This window comes from Zasmidium cellare (genome assembly GCF_010093935.1).
Source record: "Zasmidium cellare ATCC 36951 unplaced genomic scaffold M409scaffold_24, whole genome shotgun sequence".
NCBI classification, from domain to species: Eukaryota; Fungi; Ascomycota; class Dothideomycetes; order Mycosphaerellales; family Mycosphaerellaceae; genus Zasmidium; species Zasmidium cellare.
Window position 1 is genome coordinate 389,428 of NW_022986968.1, and position 17,990 is coordinate 407,417.

The following is a 17,990-nucleotide window of genomic DNA, read 5'->3' on the forward strand; positions in this document are numbered from 1 at the left end:
CACTTTTTCTCGGCCTTGTCGTCGCTAGCGCATAATGTCAATCTCACCCAAGTTTGCTACTTCATTGCCAAGGGCTTACTTGAAACACTTGAAACGCAAATCATCCAAAGATGACTACTGTACCACAAACCCCAAGAAAGCCCTTCAGTGGAACAGGCGGAATCTCGGGAAATCTGCCAGGCTACGCAATCAAGCTGACAGCACCGGGTCCTTTAGGGCAAGAAATCACCCCTCTCGAGCTAAGAAGACTCCATAGTCCTGTTCGGTGTGCCTCACTGTTGTTATTCACTTGAGTCATTGGCAAAGCTGGCTGCTTTTGCCTGCAACACTGAGCCTTTCGGCGGGCTACTTTGACCAAGCGGAAGAAAGACTGTCTAGCCGTCGAAAACAGTCCATTCAATATCTCGGGCAATATTGCTTCAAAAGATAACACTGCATGGACTCTGGATTGACTTCAGGACACGCTTTGAAAGGCCCATCAGTTGCATAGATCAGACGCTGGCAGTATGAGTGGCTCACTCAAGTCCATGACGTTCGATGGCGTAAAGATATCGTACAAAACATACAGTCTGGACGACCGCAAAACAGAAACGCCAGTGTTATGTTTTGTCCACGGCTGGTGCTGTTCTTCCGCGCTATGGCAAGGTCAAGAGCCTCTTTTCAAAAAGCATGCCTCGATTGTCATCGACATACCTGGCCACGGCTTGAGCGATAAGCCTCAGGGTAGAGAAGCTGTATACGGTGCAGAGTTCTTCGGTCGCAGCATCAATGCCGTCCTGGAAGCGGAGGATGCGAACAAAGTTGTCTTGGTCGGACACAGTGTTGGCGGTTACTGGTGCACTATGGTACTTCGATTGTTCGGCGAAGACAAAGTCAAGGGCATCTTCTTTTGCAATTCCTTCTTCACGGCGCCAACGCACAGTCTGACTTCGACACAACGCAAAGCCTGGGCTGATTCGATTAAAGACGATGAGCAATTCTCTAGCTTTGTCGACAGCTTGTTCTCGGACAAGTACTCTCGTGCAATCCGGGAGCAGGTCAGTACGACCATGGTGCATGAGACACCGTTGCACGTGAGGACGGGTTGCATTCAGACGAACTATCTGTCACATCATTGGGGCGTAGATGAGGTATACAGCGAGACGCCGATGCTACACCTTCGGCAGAAAGGGAGTCCTGACTGGGATGAGCGTGCGAAGTTTCACTTTCCCACGTTGACTACGGAAACATGGGAGGGAGTTGGCCACTTTATATTCATGGAAGAGGTTGACAAGTTCAATGATCGTGTGCAGGTGTTCTTGGAGCATCACAGTTTGGTGCCAAGATGAGGTGGACCCGGACGCTTTGCGAAAAGCGACTCGTAGCAGGCGACATTTTACTGTCGTTTCCCACTGCATTAATATTACATACCAAACTCTCGTATACCTAATCCACTCTCTCGTGCTGTCGTCTAAGGGTAATAATATCAGAGGTTTATGCCAAGGGCCAGTCTGGTGAATCGAGTACATCAAAGCGGTTATCCCTAGCAAAGCGCCTACGAGGAACCAAAGTAAGACGAAAAGAAGTGATAGAAGTAGGTTTGTAGTGAGTGGATTGATTGAGCAAAGGAGCTAGTAGGAAGTGACTGGCTACTTATATGGGAGTAAAGGAGTGGCTGGGGATTAGTAATGGCTCCCCCCGTTGGCCATTCCAACAGGCAGGGAAGCAGCAATTGCGAGACGGCTCATAATGACATATAACAGGGTTTGGAATTAGTCCTTGGCGAAGAGCCTGAGAATTTGTGGATTGGTCGACTTGATTATCATGGAGTATTCCCGAGAGGAATGCATAGTCCCTGCAACCTTCATGATGGGTCGAATGTTTGTGATGATTATGTAGCTGGAGATCATCAGCTCGATCAAAGTATCATAGAAATGAGAAGCCCAGTATGGGGCGAAGATGATGTTCAAGGTGTGGAGTACAGAGTCGGTGATACTTATCGGATAGCCAGGGGTTGCTGTTGAATTGAGGGCCCCGACAGTTCATTTTCGCTCAAATCGAGACATCCGTCTCCAGAATTTGCAAGGTGTCTCATCTTGTCGTAGCGTCATCGCCAGCGTAGTCGTTTGCAAAGATTGGGGAGATAGGTCGATGTTCGAAGGTAACCGGCCGACATGGCTTCCCGTGCACATAAACAACCTTCCCGCAATCGCTGCTCTGCTTCCAATGGGACTTATGCAAAAACTATCTTCTCTCCGTCGTCGAAGGCGACCAAGCTCGCGGCTGCCGTTCAAGGTGTTTAGACAGCTTGCAAGTGATGGGATCCTGAAGCCTTCAACCTTGAGCGAAGAAACTGTGGTCAAAGTCGTTGCAGGTACATCGGTTGAAATTATAGCTGAGTATTCGAAGCAATAGATTACATACTTTGTTCATGGGACTGATGGGGTTGGCTGTCAGTGGCGTTCACGGTTGAAAGGGCCATGTTGACACGAGTTGGCGTCCATTGGAGCTTCAGGAAATGTGTATCGTGGGCTGTGACGTCTGGCGCAGTGCTTTTGCTTCAATAAGTTTGGTTTTTTTTTCAATTGCCATGACATGAGAATTTGACCGAAAGACGAGAGTTGCAGTCGTTTCTGCACTTGCCTAGTCGTGCAATGCCGAGCAGGAGGTATTGCCGTGGATAACGCCAAGAAACGCCAAGACAATTGACATTCACTCACCATTGAACCTCCTATGCTGATTCTGATCGCCCAAACCAACGTAGGAACGTTTGAATGTACAGATGTGAGGAATTGAAGGGATTTGTGACGTCTTGCAAGCTCTGTGATCCCCTGCAGCCTCCGACTTAGCCCTGCTGAACCTTCGGAGCTCCAGCCAGCCCTAGACCCAATTTTCGACCCCTACCTCGCCTCTGCAGATCTCGGTCTTGTTTTTATCAATATAAACGTTGTGGAAGCACCTCTTTCCATCACTGACCAATCATGGTCCTCGTACAATGAGCTTGACTGGTGTAGTTGGTGCGGGCAGCCCCGACCTTTACAACACTCCAAGACATGAAACTAACTGTGTACGCAGGTCATCACGTCTGTCTAACACAAGCGGAACGCTTATGTGGCGACACAGAAGGTCGCCGGTTCAAATCCGGCGTCAAGTAATGCGTGGATACGTCCAGTGCATTGTATGCTCAATTTTTTGGTCGATTTTTGGTCGATTTTAACACTTAGGCGGGGTTCTGTGAACCATTGGCACAGATTATTGTTCCTCGAGTTATTACTGAGTAGGACAACCGTCCTTTTTGTGCCAGGCCCCGGCCTTGTGCAGAAAAGAGATATATTCGGCTGCGGAAAGGTTACGATCTAGAATCTGTTGGGGACGATGATCACGGTAACAACGGACAGATCATTGGCATCCGACGTCAGGCATTGCTCTATCTTCTGACGCTGAGGTTGCATAGATGCTGATTGATATTAGTGGCAGCAAACATATCCATCGAATTTGACTGCGGCGTGATGCCACCATCTCTCCACGTCCGGTAGAGGCAACGACATCGTTCCTGAACATCTGGTCACGATTGAATGCACTGAGAAACTCTTAAAATGAAGTATTTCATTCAGCTGATGTCCTCAAGCTCTAATTGAGCGATGAGTATTTCAGCTTGGGTAAGGGACGTCTATATGGCAACAAATAAGCATCACACGAGGTACTCCTTCAACCACGGAACATCAACACGCTCCTCAGTATCTCTAATCCACATCCCAGTACTCCAAATAGCAAACGCCCAAACCAGGATCCGTTGCACCAACCCTCCCTGACGATCCTTCCACACAGCACTCTCCACCAAGCACAACACTCCATGGGCAACAAACAGCGCCCACATACCAGCGCCAGTACGCCACGGCGCCGTACTCACACAAGCAGCCGCCCAACCATGCCAAATCCCACTCAGATTAAACGCAGCCATCACACCGGCAACACGACCAGCTTGCTTCCCAAAACGCCTCCCAACGACCTCCTTGGCCGGTGCGTACGCCAACGAATACAGAAATGACGCAGCGTCTTGCTGCCAATGTGTCCGCCAGAAGCTCGAAATCGATCCTGCAGCGAAGGGTTGCCAGAAAAGGGGATGGGGACTGGACGGATGCAAGATCGTATGGCCAGTCTCCATGCCGGCGTGGATGATCAAGAGCACGAGCAGAAATCTTGTCTCTGAGCATGGAACGAAGTAGACCAGTAATGGTACTATAATTCCAGGTCCAAACGTCCAGATCGTACTCGCGGGCCTATCCCTCTCCTTCTCACTGGTGGCGATATCGAACGAATGGTATCGACACTCCCTGAGCAAAAGCCAGACGTATTGACGACGGTTCCGATCAGTGACCGGAACTGCTTTCCCTCTTTCCATCATCTTCGGAGGCTTATGTGCTCTCGCCACCGTCAAGTCCAGTATCTTGCCAGCACAGGCGAAGAGGATTGCCCTCGCGACGCATTCAGCCAGTGGTCCACCTGGTGCGAAGTATGGCAAGGCCAGGACATATGCGGCTGCTACAATCCCAAAGACGCGAGTCTTCCATTCGAGCGATAGATCGTACCACTTTTTAGGTTGGTCAATCTTCTTCAATGAGCCCTTTGAACGCGATGCAGGACCAGATGCCTTGGTAGTTATTAGAGAGAGCGAGTACACCCCCAGAACGGAGAGGAAGATGCTGCTGGCGAATAGTATTGAGAATTGAATGATATGTCGACCGAGAGCAGCGGCCGGAAAAGACACAACTACAACGAAAAGTAAGGAAGGAATAATACTGATCTGATACTCGTTCATCGTATCTGTTCATAAGGGAATGAGGGAGGTTGCAAGTTGGAAGTCGTCTTCGCCAGGGAGATCGAAAGTTGGGTGATGTAATTGACCAAGAATTCCATAAAAACAGGGTACGGAAATTTGATCGAATTCAACACAACTTTGACAGAATTGAACGGCATGGGCTGAATGTTGCTGGACATACAACGAAAGCGTAGAGAGGCGAGATCTGCTTGTCATTGCCCACGATAAGACTCTCTCAGGCACAAGGTGAACAACGTGCTGCGCAAGCTTGCATGAAAGTCTCGCCTATTCAGCATCAGCTGAGACCTATCTTCGTATCGTACATCCTGGTCGGGCGCGTCGAGCATAGGAGCGCCTTTTGAGCGTCGTGCTCCTTCCGCATGGCTCAAACATCGCCGGAGCGACTTTGCGGCCCCAATGGACTGTATGTGCCTTGACCAGGGCCGATGCGTCGCGCCTTCTCCTCATCGCTCCTCATCCATGGTAAGTGATGAGAAGCAATACAGACGATTGCCATATGTATCATTGGGATCGCACTTCAATTGCTGTGCCCGTATGATCCATTGCCACTGCTTCTTTCTCATCAGAGCCCTGCGCGGCACTCAGGTATTCGGCCCCAAAGTTCATCACAATCTTTCATCTCTCAATCCTTTCAATTCGTTTTCGGCTTCTTCGTTCCGTACTTCGATCTGCTCGTGACACGATTGCCCACACCTCCCTGCTCATAATTAGCATTGCCCAACAAATTGATATGACATGATCTTACCAGATCCATAGCCCCTCTCACGAGATGGTACTTCACACCAGGACAGTCCTGAGATCGTCCTCCTCTCACTAGAACCACTGAATGCTGCTGAACATTGTGGCCTGAAGTATCAATCAGTCCTGTATTCCAAATACCACAATCATGCCTTGCTCACCTTCTCCAGGTATATACGCAGTAATGACATTCCCACTACTCAATCTAACTCTTGCAACCTTTCTCTCTCCCGAGTTGGGTTTCTTCGGCTTCGTCGTGCCCACACGCAGACACACACCCTTCATCTCAGGCCGATGGTTCCTAGCCAACTGCGGCGATGTCGGTTTTCTGGCGCGCTGTCCTACGCGACATCCCCGAAGGACCTGATTGTATGTGGCTGGTCGAACAGTGGTGCTCGCGAAAGTACGGATCACGGATCGCTGGACGGGGCTCGATCTCGGTATGAGCAGGCCATTGAAGCAGCTGCGAGTCGCTGTCGGTAATCTGAGGATGGATGTGAAGAGTTTGGGCGCCATGGTTGTGCTGTGGTGGTTTGTTGCGCGAAGCAGATGCTCAAGCCAAAGTTGACTCCCGAGTCCCGTCGGAAAAGGCTACGGAAGGCTAAATATACGTGACCTCACCTGCTACTCTTCTCCTTTTCTTCCTACCCTCTTCGGCGCGTGACAAACGTGGACATAATTCCAATACCTCGAACTGCTCTGCAGTTTTTACGCGTTAAATTTACAACTCTAAGCCCTCAATGGAAGCCGCGAGGCACTGTCTCAATTATCACCAAACGGCGAGAGCATGTTCACCTCCTGCACGAGATCATGACAAGGTCGAGTCTATGAAAAACAAGTGGCTACAGGTCTTGTCGAGACAGTGCAAAAAGCGCTGGACATGGAAGTCATTCCGACTGACTACACTCGAGCCCGTACAGACATTTGATGAATCTTAACCGCACGATGGCACGATGAACACAAACAGTCGCGGCGACTGCACCGGCTCCATGTGTCTTTCACCTCACGGACGTCAACTTGACTTTGAGTGGCTCCAGTTGCCAAAGGACCTGCAAAGTCATCAGCCCAGGCCAAAATGCATGTCTTTTGCGAATACTCACATAAAATCGAGCATCTTCCACCCAGTTGGGCTGTTCTCCATCAAGCTCCAGGTCGAAATGCCATACGAGCTTTGCCGTTACCAAACGCGCCTCAGCAAGCGCCAATCTATGAATGAGGTCAGTATGCAGTCTGATCATCTGGGTACGGGACCGACATACAGCTTGCCTATACAGTTTCGCGGGCCCATGCTGAACGGCTTCAGGACTTCATCAACTTGTCGCCCAGAGACACTCGAAGTTTCGTGCGCTAGCCATCGCTCGGGTCTGAACTCCTGTGGATTGTCGAAGAGACGTTCTGACCGACCCATGTACCACTGCCCCATCGAGACATAAGTCCTTCCAGGAATACGCTCCCCATCAATAACATGGCCCTCCTTCGGCGTCCTTCGAGGTGTGATGAAGCTAGCCACAGGGAAGATCCGCAACGACTCATCGATGACTGCTTTCAGGTATGGCAGTTCGGCCACGGCCTTGAGAGTGATATCCTCGCTGGAAGCAAACTTCGATCGAACCTCCTCCTTCAACTTCTGCATTGCACGCGGCGTCTTCAACAAGTGGTAGAATGTCGCACTCAAGCACGTGCTCGTTGTCTCAGCACCGCCGCCCACAATCAAAATCGAATTCGCGGTGATCTCAGGCTCGGTCAACCTATCACCGCCTTTCATCTCTCGTAACATCAGTCCCACAATGTCGAGATGCTTCTTGGTACTGCTCTGGTTGCCCTCAACATCGGCTTCCTTCTCTACTGCAAGCCTCTTTTTGATTGCGCCGCTGGCGGTCTCGAAGAAGAATTGCGCGTCGTCCTTCACTTTCTGTGGCACGATTGGCTTAAGGAACCCGAAAGAAATGCCAAACCGCCGGAACTGGTTCACGACTGCATTAAGTTTCAACACTTTCAGCAAAAACTCCGGCCAAGGATGCATGCGTCGCTTTTCCAGACATTGGAACTCCTGATCGAGTGCCAGTTGACCGATGACATCGTTGAGTCCCCATAGAAACCATTCGGCAAAGTTCTGAGATCCTTCTTTGCTAGCCAACGCCAGTTTACTGCAAAGTAGATTGACATATTTCTGCAGCACAGGCTCGACTTCCGCGATGCCAGCGTTGAGAAATGCAGGCCCGGCAAGACGTCTCAGCCGCATATGCTCGGCATCAGGCGCCGTGATCATGCTTTCCGGGAGTCTTCTGTCCTCACTCTTGCCAAAATGAAAGTCGGACTTCTCCAGTTGAGGACGAGAATTGTAAATCTGAGGCCATGCTTCGGGGTTGGTGAACGACAGCTCGTCAGGCGCGATGCGGACCGTAGGACCGTACTGCTCATGTATGCTGGCTATACATTTGTAGAGATCGCCCGTTGCGTGGTGATACGAGGCGAAAAGACGGGATGCTCGCCAGCGCAGAGGTCCAGGGTACTTTGCCAGCGGATGGAATGGTGAGATGTTGTACAGGACTTTCAGGACTCCAAGTGTCAGTGCCTGCAAGCGCGTCAGCGAGTCGTGTACAGAGATGCGGGCAAGTCTTCCACTACCGTTGCTAACAGCAAAGTCAGGATCCAAACCACTCGGCCGGCGAGATCGAAGATAGCCTCAAAAACGGACGCCATGATGTTGAACTTGTCGAGAGCAACACGAAGAGTTCAAGAAGGGTTTAGAAAGACCTCGACAGACGAACCACAACGCATGTGATTCTAGCAGGTCACTACCATATGAATCAGCAGCGACGACTCGTCCCTGGCTCAGCTAAGTATAGCGTGCCAACAGGAAGATTGCTGCTGACCACTGTCTAGCAGTGGCATCCCAGCCCACAGCACAAATGGCGAACCCCTCTGTGATTGCGCACGGCTACGAACATCCCGAGGTGGGATGAAACTGGAGCTTGGTCTTGACTTTGGCTGTGAGCTCGACCAATGACAGGGCCTTGCTCGTTCAGACTGAGTTCACATTCATTCGCTCTTTCCACCAGAGTGGGATACGATGGTTCCTATCGCAAAGGATGCTAAACTCGAAATGCTTTACGAAGTTGACTGTGCCCTGGGGATTGACACCCTCGAGAAGCCTCACGTTCGGCGCGGGAACGTCAGATTCCACTTTCTTGTGAACTGAATGCTCGGAAACTTTGATATGGGTGCAGGCTTCTGGCAAGTTTGCCTGATGCTCATCAGATATCATGTTTTCCAGAAAGCTGGCTCCAGAGAGCATTCAGAAGGAAGAGAAACTCGCACATTTTTGCGGGCATCTCGCCTTCGTCCACATTCCTCCGAGACGCAAGACAATACCATTTTCTACGCCTAAACAACATTCACAGGCGAATTGGCCTTGCGCTTCTCGAAGAACGCCCGAATATTCTCAAAACACTCCTTCTCAGCCCGATGAAACGCCACATCAGTCAAGCCGCCCAGATGAGGTTGAATGATGACATTATCGTGCTTGAGGAACCACTCGTCGACGTTTGGCTCATCGCATAGAACGTCCAAGCCGGCTCTTGCGATCTTGCCTGAGTCGAGGGCTTCTTTCAGAGCTGGTTCGTCGATGATGGCGCCTCTGGCTGTGTTGACGAGGTACGAGCCGTGTTTCATCTCCGCGAATTGTTTCTTGCCCAGAAGGTCGGTCGTGTTGGCGTTTAGAGGGCAGTTGACTGAGACGACGTCGGAAGTCGAGAGGAGTGCTTCGAGGCTTTCGCAGTAGGTTGCTAAGTACTGTTGTTCGATTTCCTCTGGTAACCGGTGGCGATTGAAGTACTTGATCTTCATGTTGAAAACGACCGCCTTCTTAGCGAGATACTGGCATCAAATTAACCGCCGACTCACGAATGCGTAGAATCCAAACTAACCTTCCCAATAGCCCCCATCCCAATAATCCCCAACGTCAACCCAGAAGGATCCTTCGCCGGAATCAACGCAGGAAGACTCCTCCAAGTACCAGCTCTCGCACTCCGCTCCGCCTGGCTCGTATTCCGCAGTACAGCTAGAACTAGAAAAAACGCCATATCCGCCGTCGCTTCAGCAACAGCGTCCACAGTGTTGCAGAAAGTAATGCCTTCGCTTGTCATCCAGTCGACTGCGAATTCATTGTATCCAGCGCTGGCGGATGTGATGATTTTACAGTCGGGCATGAGGGCGCCGAGAAGATCTTGGTCGAACGGCTCGTAGGGTGGAGTTCCCATTCGGATGATGAAGGCGTCGATGGGCCCGTTCTTCTTGATGTCCTCTGGGAGTAACTTTTTGGTCTGCTCACGGTCGTAAGCTTCCAGGACTGAGAAGTTAAATTTCTCTTTGAAGGATGATAGGTATTCGTCGCCGATGTATTTCGTTGCTCCGAGAGCTACGACTCTTCGTTTCGACATGGTGTTTCCAGTCGCCGTGTAAGCCTTACTTGTTCACTCAGCGATGGTAGAAGTCCACACAGCCGAAACTGCTGCAAGTTAGGTGTCAATGTGGCCTGTGTTCTTGTTCAGGTTACACAATGTATCCTCTGGATGATGTGCTGTAGATTCGGCGAGGTCGCCCTGCCGGCGGGCAAGGTCGCAAGCTGCTACATGCAGGGCGCAGCTTTCCCAAACACTGCTCGTAGATAGGCCGGGTCCACTGGGATAGGGGGAGGAAGTGACCAAGAACTCAACTGAAGCTTTGCATTGTATCAACAACCTTAAGTTGTGACTGACGAACTCTAAGCTATCGACTTTCTAGCATGTCTCCTCCATCTCAACTACCGCCACTGGGCTTCATTGAAGTCGAGTGCTTCTTCACAAGACCTCCTGGCGACCCTTGGAACGAACAGACATGGCCCTTCCATCTGCTACGAGAGAGAGCTACAGGTTCCACTGCTGACCAGCTCGTGACGAATGGTCATTACGACCAAGCCTTTCTCGATCGGTTTGTTGCCGCTGGGCTGAGACTCGCAGAGCGAGGATGTGTCGGTATCATCACGAGTTGTGGCTTCCTGGCCATGGCACAGCCACAGTGAGTTGATTTGAACGTCACATCGAAAGTTCCAGTGCTGAATGTCTGCGAAAGACTTGCTGAGCGATTACCAATCCCAATCGCGACCTCAGCGTTGATCCAAGTGCCTTCACTCCTGGCCTTATTACCACCCCGTAAATCGATCGGAATCTTGACATTTGACGGCGAGAAGCTAGGACCTACGCATCTCGAGCAATTAGGCATTCCCTCAAGCCTTCACGGTCGAATCCACATTGCAGGCGCCCGAGCCTGCGGACACTTGCAACGACTCGTCAAGGAGGATGCTCCATACGATCGTCAGAGCATCCAGACTGAGCTGAACGAGGCTGCTCTGGCGATGCAGAAGAAAGACCCAGGGCTGGGTGCAATCGTGCTGGAATGCACGCAGATGCCCCCTTTTGCGGAAGGCATACAACAAGTGGTCGGCAGCAACGTGGCAGTGTATGATGTCTACTCGATGGCGATGTGGTTCTACAGCGGCCTTGCGAAAAGGCTTCCTGCGAGATGGGCAGAGGGAGCGCAGGATACGAAGTCTCGTCCTTAGGAGATGTCTGGGTTCGTACTTGCTGTGAATGCTGGCGGTTGGGTGAGGAATCTAGATGTCAATCTTCTTATTCTTCGAGCGATGCATTTTGCATGACATATCTATTACAAGAAAGTCATCAGGGTATCAAGCATCTCCCTAGTATCCTCGTCTTCGGCATTTCCATCTTCGAGCCCATTCTTCTGATCCTCCAAAGATGACTTGATCTGCTGCGTCCCGTCATCGCCCAGACTTTCAGCAACTTTCGCCTTGACCACTTGATCTTCCGCTACCAACCACGCAAGAATAATGTCGATGGTTTGCAGGGAGAACAGGCCTCCATCAAGTCGTCGAGACAGCCATTCGGCAGCGCGCTGTTCGATTTCGTCGTCTGGTAACGTGGACTGCTCCTTCCTGATGTCTTTATCGACCACTGCGATTCGGCGAGCGTATTCTTTGCGTAGCTCGATCAGCTTGGAAGTCTTTTCGTACTGCTTTTCGGTGAACTTGGAAAGCGTCCGAATCCGCGCGGCAGAATCTCCTGGCAAGAGACGCAGTAGACTAGAAAACATGCCAAGGACATGCTCAACGGTCGCACTGTCGGACCGCTTCATGAAAAGGCTGAATATGGTCTTGAGACCAGCAGCTTCTACCACCTTTTCGCAGACAGCAGCCGACGCAGATCCTTGGCCAGCGACTGCATGGTCCAAGACTCGGAGGGCTCGTTGGCAAATGTTCTTCGTTCCTTCCTTGAGCATGATCAAGCACAGCTCCACTCCTTCTGCTTCAACGAACTTCGATTTGCCTTCTTGCTCGTCCACCACGCAAGTTAGCGCATCGAAAACGTTTTCCGAGTATTCTTCTTCATGGCTGTCCTTGGGTGGGTCTCGCTTTCTGTATGCTGCGAGAAGCCGAAGAAACAAATCCACCCCATCAAGATCGGTAGCAAGTCTTTTCCGGATGGGTTGAGAGTTTTGCAATAATACTTGCAGAACTTCTGCGGCGTACTGCTTGTTCTGACCGAGAGGCCTTTCTGGTTCTTTTATGCGATTGCAAAGCCATAGCAACACCTTCTCTTGCCCAATCTTCTCTGCCACGGACTGCTGGCTCGCCAAGTTCTCGAGCACCGCCAGACTGTGATAGACACCACTTCGGTCGCTCTCGTTCTCTTCGTCCAGTCTCTTCAGGTTGCTCATCAAAAGCTCCAATAGATCTGCGTCCAATAATGCAGCCACGAGTGCGTCCCACTGCTCTTGCTCAGCTTGCACGTCCTCATCCAGAAGCTCTGAAATGATCTCAATCGCCCCAATCGCAATGTCCGTGTTCTCGTGCGCAAGCAGACCGATCAAATTTGAAACTGAGCCTGACTCCGCAAACTCGACATACAGCTCCGGGTGTTCACTCAGCAGACTCCAACTCTTGATCTCTGCATCCAGATCTGCCTCCGAGTCCATGAACTTTGCAGGATCCCCTTCGTATCTTGCTCGCAGCTCCGCATTCTTATTGACCTTCTTTTCAAAGCCTGTGATGAGTCGCCGTAGCCATACCGAATCGATCTTCTCTGGTTCATATGTCTCTTCCTCTTGCTGGTCGATATAATCCAACGCTTCTGCCGTGTCTTTCGTCATGCCCGTGCCAAAGAATCGCCCCTCTTCGTCGTCGTCTTCATCCGGGGGAAGTTCAGGGCCTGCCTCGACATCGTCGTCGTTCTCATCTTCGACAGTCGCGCCATTCGAATGGTTGCCGTTGGGTGATGATCCACTCGAGACTTTTGTCGCCTTGTATGCTTCTTGCGCGTCTGGGACCTCGAGCTTGCGCTTGAGCGATCCTGATGGTATGCCAGGCTTCTTGAAAAGGTCGTCGACGCTCGTCATGTTGCAAGGATGGGTGTTATGAGTTGAAAGATGGCGACTGAGTTTGTCAATCTTCAGAACTGCACGCCGCGCTTTAGCTTTCTCTCGCGCGTCCGTGCATTGAGCTTAAATTGATTAGGATTTGATGACCCGCATTACTTAGGATCCAACATTCACTTCACGTCGTTCTACCACCTTCACATGAATGCTCGATTGTGATGATTGGACGTAATTGGACGTCCCAAAGAGCCTGAAAGAGATGTGCTCAAACTAATCAAGCCCAAGCGATACCAGAGCGCCTACACAACCGTATATGGCAATGCGTAGAGGAAGCATTTTTACTCTGCTACACTTTGTTTCTCCAACACAACCATGCCTTCGAGAGTGCTGTCAACGCCACAGCATCTCATCCATGCAGGCTATTCGACGAGCTCACTTGAGACTCTCTCCCCAAACCGTCCATACCACACAACCATTGGCACCATTCTCACTAATCCCACCACCCTCCCCACCGCACTGCTCATACACAGCCTTCAACTTCCTGCGACATTCATCGCCTTTCGTGTCGAATGCTTTCGACTCAGCACAGTCATGCTGCGCCTGGTCGCTGAACTGCGCTGTCGCCCTGATCAAGATTCCATCGGAAAGATAGTTGTGATACGATTGGCCTGGAGGTACCGTTGTCATAAAGGTCAAGATTTGCTGAGGCGCAGGAGAGAGCTCGAATGATTGACTGCAGTACTCATCAATGGCCTTCTCGATGTGTTTAGGATCCATATCAGTGGCTCTGCTGGATGGGTTGCCGCCGCATCGAATAATCTCTTCCAACTCTGGCGTGATGGAGTAGACAGCGCATTGGCGCGTGGCGCTGCCGCCATAGAAGCTGACGGGATCGCTCGAGGCCGAGCTACAGGTGTCAACGATTTGATATAACTCTTGCTCGCAAGTCTTTTGGTTGATGAGTAGCTCTGTGGTGGTCGCTTCATCGCAAGCAGAATTCTCGGTAGTTGTGATTGACAGCTTCATACTCGAATCACCCAAAGCGGTCTTTGCCAGTGTTGAATACCCATCGCCAGAGCTCATCCGAGACACATCTTGACAGATGTCTCTAATGATCGATAATGATTCTGCGACATTCAAGCCTGTATGACCCGTCTGTGGTAGGTTGCATTGTAGCCCGTTCATCCTGCGTGCCCAGTGGAATTCTCTGACGAGTAAAAGATATATCAGGAAGCTGTGAATATCTGCATGTCCCTTCGATGCAACAAGCAGTCACGCACTCTCACGTGGAAATTTTGCTGTCGTCTTCGCCAACGAATCTCTCCAATTGAGCATCCGGCCTTCCCTTCTGGCAGCCATGTGAGATTGCAAGGGTCTGATTCGATGCTGGTTCGCCGAGATTGGTGTCATATTGCCTGTCTGATCCGGAGTATAGCAGTCGCCGTGGTCGAACCTTCTTAGTCCTAGCGAGCTTCGATTTGAGCTCGCATTCGGTTATAGGCAGCTGCTTTAAGCCTGAAAATGATGGGAAATGCTGCGATCCTGTAAGGACGTGGGAATTGTCTCTCGTTTTCGCATTCGCAGGAGCTTTCTGTCCCCCAGACTCGGTAAAGTGGTCGCTGTGCAATCCCAAATAATGTCGATAGCAACTTGCACTCCGAAAGCAGTAAGAGAACTTTCGACAGAAGCCTGCCACAGTGGGAGCGTTCAGGTCTTCATGAAATCCGTAATGTCCAAGCCTGAATTCTTCTTCTGTTCCGAAGATTTGCGACCAGCCAGCATAGATTGCAGACTTGACTTCTTGTTGTTATTTCGAGACCTTTTCCTCGATGCTGGTTCCGTAGATTCCGGAGCCGCGATTGTAGGGGTTGCTGGCTCACACCGTTCATACTTGAAATCACTGGGATTCTGTGCCGAGGTGGCTGCATTGTCATTTCTCGACGCCTTGGGTGTTTTTTGGCGAGTAGGCTTTGCTGACTGCACAGTAGTGATGGAGCTGCACAGCGAGCACTGTATACTCATCAATTTGGTGGTCGTCTTTTTGGACAGTCTATCCTGGCGACTTCGTGGTCCTGCAGTAGTCTTCACGAACGAGCTGTTCCGACCAGGTAGAAGAATGGTGCCACATGACGTGCAAGCGCGAAACCCTCCTCGAGATGATGCTTTGTGATCTATCGAATCATTTTCCAAACATGATCGTAGTTCTGCCGATACTGCCGGGGATACTGTGGCCAAGAGGAGGGAAGCCGTGTCCAGAAACGCCGAGCGAGAAGGTGCACTGGAACTCATGGCGGTTGCAGATTTTTCATATCCTCCGTGCCTCCAACCCGCTTCTCACATGTAGCAAGATACTCTTCTTTCAGAGGCGCCGACGAATCGTTTGCGACACACAAGGCAGAGTCTGCGCGAGAATAGAAGTGAGGTTGGGCAAGAGGAGTTCGACGAACAGAAAGCGAGGTCGTTGCCCAAAATTGTGATCGGCAGATTACATAAGCCACTCACATACTTCCAGGTTGCGTATATCTTGCACAACATCGCAATCCCTTCTCCAACCTTTACACTCACACGACCGAGTATGACAGCATCGTGTTCAATCAAACCAACCAAGAAGACCGCCGCCGACGGTGAACGTGACTGGGATCCACATCATATGCTTCCAAGCATCTTTGCCAATCTGTCTCCGGCTCATGATCCCATCATAAAACGCCTGCAAGTACAACATCAGCTCATCCGAGAAGAAACGTCTCTTTCGAGATCGTGCATACCACTCCGCATCCTGCCACATACATGGCACCAAGCGCCCTCCGCTCGTTGAGATACCAGGCCGCCAATGCCGTAGCCGCCATGTAAAGGTCGCGAGAAACCCAGAAGAGCATCAAGTTGGTGCCAAGTTCCTTTGTTTCGGGCGTTGATGGCTCGCCAAAGCCAAAGGTTTTGAAGCCATTTGCCGGATTCACCAATCCAATGAGACCCAATGCCAGAGGCATTATGGTGCCAGCACCAGCGATGTTGAAAAGGAGCTGAGAGCGAGAGGTGAGTATTGCTGGCGCCATATTTTCAGATGTTATTGTGGATATCTGAGGATCTGAAGGAGATTCAAATCACGTTGAGAAAGAGTCTGACCTGGACTTGTTGCTCGGAATGATCGGAAGGACGACACACAGACTGGATCGCATGCCGGCAGGTACAGCATACATACCCTGTCCACCCACAAGTATTGCGATCAGGTCGTCAAAGCTTTGCCATGCCCCTTGAAGAAGTCGTGTCCATGGTTAAAGTTCACTCAGAGCAAGTTCTGTCAGCAACCTCGATGCCTCGTTCAGCAACTCCTTGCCTGCAGCATTATACAGCGGCGCTGCCTGTTTGATTATGGAGCTGGCCAATTCTCGTAAAGAAGCTTCCTGACCAGGTCGGGTTCAGCCATTCCGACAGCAATTCTCGACGGACTCAGCCCTGCGTTATCCACAGGATCGATCCTGCGAGATGGTGCCGAGTTTGAACATTCAAACCTTCGCTAACATTTTCTTGTTCATCCGCAGCCGGACTAAAGCCACGAGCCCCGCAGCTCCCAATGCCATCGAGCCGGCATAGTAGATAGCTGGTCTGTATGCTTTGAATCCAGCAGAAGCCCCACCGTAGTCTGCAAGAAGGTATCCAGCGATTGGAGCACCCTACACTTTGTCAGCAAGACAGTCACCAAATACTCGACTACAGTAGATCACTCACGAGTAGATAGCCTCCGCTCCACCCAGTAACGAGCATACCCATGGCCACGCTCACACGAGCGCTGCCAAAGACCGAGCCAGCAACGGTAGGGAACACCGAAAAGAAGCCACCACAAGCCGCACCATTGATCACGACAAAGGCGATCAATGGTCCAAGGCTCTGCGAGACTGGCCACAGTGAGAGCATACTCAACGCCACAAGAATCAGAGTCATGAAGAGTGAATTCAATGACCCAATTTTATCGCAGCAGTACCCGAAAATGATCCTCCCCACTGCAGATGCTAGGTTGAAACCTGCCACCAAAGCTGCTGCGGCGCCTGGCATACCAATCGAAACGCTGTACAGCGGCAAGAAGAATGGCGGGACGAGAAGTGGAAATGTGGCCACCACACCGCAGAGAAATAGGAAGAAGAATCTGGGATCCCGGAAAAGCGTCCAGTCGATGAAGGTCCTTCTGTTTGGAGCGATGCGGTCGCGAATGAAGAATGCGGCTGGTAACCCCATCGCTAGTGTGATGAGGGCCACGATGCGAAAAGACCAGGCCGTGCCAACGCTCTTGATTAGCGCATCGAGGATGAAGCTATTCGCCGCACCGCCAGCGCCGCCCTATCGTAAATGTGTCAGCGGGCCGCAACATCAACATTCGCAGTGTGGCACTCACGGCTGCGTAGATCAATCCTGTCGCCAATCCTCTCTTTCGATTAAAATACTGACTCGTAATTGTCGCCGAGACCATGAAACACAGTGACAAGCCCTGGCCCGTCACCACCCCGGCCGCCACGAACAAGCCCGCTATGTTCCTCGTAGAGAAGCCACTTGTCAACTGTCCTATGGCTACCAACACCACACCCAACAGACTAGTCCTTTGCGAGCCCAAGCTGCGTAAAACACGGGCGTTGACGATGGCCGAGATGGCGACCATGGCAACACACAGAGAGCCCACCCATGGCAGCACCTGTGCTGAGGAGAACCCTTCGTCGATGAGGCCTTGTTGGATCACACCCCAGGAGTAAGAGAAACCGATGGACAAAAAGGCCAGGATGCCGGAGCAGATGGTCACGACCCAGCCATAGCCGCCTTCGGGAACACCGGCGTCGGCAACGCGAGAGGCTTCGGCGATGTCGTCGAGATTGGTTTCATATTGCTGGTGAGAATAACCTCTTGAAGGGACTGTTGCGGTCGAAGTAAGGCTTGGTCTTGCATCTTGATTGATTGTCTCGAGCTCGACAGCTGTTGCCGTAGTAGTCGCCATGTTACCTGTGATGGATATGTA

The 17,990-nt window shown here is 51.2% G+C and overlaps 9 protein-coding genes and 1 pseudogene across 10 annotated transcripts; 3 read left to right on the plus strand and 7 right to left on the minus strand.

Moving 5' to 3' along the window:
* Positions 1-506: 506 nt before the first annotated feature.
* On the plus strand, positions 507-1,328 carry M409DRAFT_24835 (uncharacterized protein; the record flags this gene model as incomplete). The annotated part of the gene is made up of 1 exon (XM_033807413.1): positions 507-1,328. The coding sequence occupies one exon, from the start codon at positions 507-509 to the stop codon at positions 1,326-1,328; it is 822 nt and encodes a 273-aa protein (XP_033665822.1).
* Positions 1,329-3,037: 1,709 nt separating this feature from the next.
* On the plus strand, positions 3,038-3,133 carry M409DRAFT_t43 (annotated as a pseudogene). The gene has a single exon. The product of its transcript is annotated as a tRNA-OTHER (tRNA).
* Positions 3,134-3,670: 537 nt separating this feature from the next.
* On the minus strand, positions 3,671-4,798 carry M409DRAFT_56286 (uncharacterized protein; the record flags this gene model as incomplete). The annotated part of the gene is made up of 1 exon (XM_033813248.1): positions 3,671-4,798. The coding sequence occupies one exon, from the start codon at positions 4,796-4,798 to the stop codon at positions 3,671-3,673; it is 1,128 nt and encodes a 375-aa protein (XP_033665823.1).
* Positions 4,799-5,450: 652 nt separating this feature from the next.
* On the minus strand, positions 5,451-6,073 carry M409DRAFT_67628 (uncharacterized protein; the record flags this gene model as incomplete). Its single annotated transcript, XM_033817485.1, has 3 exons — positions 5,451-5,516; positions 5,565-5,665; positions 5,719-6,073. 3 exons carry the CDS (start codon positions 6,071-6,073, stop codon positions 5,451-5,453), a joined length of 522 nt encoding a protein of 173 aa, XP_033665824.1.
* A 482-nt stretch (positions 6,074-6,555) lies between these two features.
* On the minus strand, positions 6,556-8,260 carry M409DRAFT_24837 (uncharacterized protein; the record flags this gene model as incomplete). Its single annotated transcript, XM_033807414.1, has 4 exons — positions 6,556-6,606; positions 6,658-6,763; positions 6,817-8,132; positions 8,186-8,260. The coding sequence occupies 4 exons, from the start codon at positions 8,258-8,260 to the stop codon at positions 6,556-6,558; spliced, it is 1,548 nt and encodes a 515-aa protein (XP_033665825.1).
* A 684-nt stretch (positions 8,261-8,944) lies between these two features.
* M409DRAFT_24838 (uncharacterized protein) lies at positions 8,945-9,999 on the minus strand (the record flags this gene model as incomplete). Its single annotated transcript, XM_033807415.1, has 2 exons — positions 8,945-9,436; positions 9,487-9,999. The coding sequence occupies 2 exons, from the start codon at positions 9,997-9,999 to the stop codon at positions 8,945-8,947; spliced, it is 1,005 nt and encodes a 334-aa protein (XP_033665826.1).
* Positions 10,000-10,343: 344 nt separating this feature from the next.
* On the plus strand, positions 10,344-11,159 carry M409DRAFT_24839 (uncharacterized protein; the record flags this gene model as incomplete). The annotated part of the gene is made up of 2 exons (XM_033807416.1): positions 10,344-10,615; positions 10,670-11,159. 2 exons carry the CDS (start codon positions 10,344-10,346, stop codon positions 11,157-11,159), a joined length of 762 nt encoding a protein of 253 aa, XP_033665827.1.
* A 104-nt stretch (positions 11,160-11,263) lies between these two features.
* Positions 11,264-13,012, minus strand: M409DRAFT_56290 (uncharacterized protein; the record flags this gene model as incomplete). The annotated part of the gene is made up of 1 exon (XM_033813249.1): positions 11,264-13,012. One exon carries the CDS (start codon positions 13,010-13,012, stop codon positions 11,264-11,266), a length of 1,749 nt encoding a protein of 582 aa, XP_033665828.1.
* A 411-nt stretch (positions 13,013-13,423) lies between these two features.
* On the minus strand, positions 13,424-14,176 carry M409DRAFT_67633 (uncharacterized protein; the record flags this gene model as incomplete). Its single annotated transcript, XM_033817487.1, has 1 exon — positions 13,424-14,176. One exon carries the CDS (start codon positions 14,174-14,176, stop codon positions 13,424-13,426), a length of 753 nt encoding a protein of 250 aa, XP_033665829.1.
* Positions 14,177-16,494: 2,318 nt separating this feature from the next.
* M409DRAFT_67634 (uncharacterized protein) lies at positions 16,495-17,969 on the minus strand (the record flags this gene model as incomplete). The annotated part of the gene is made up of 3 exons (XM_033817488.1): positions 16,495-16,662; positions 16,718-17,323; positions 17,379-17,969. 3 exons carry the CDS (start codon positions 17,967-17,969, stop codon positions 16,495-16,497), a joined length of 1,365 nt encoding a protein of 454 aa, XP_033665830.1.
* Between the last annotated feature and the right edge of the window lie 21 nt (positions 17,970-17,990).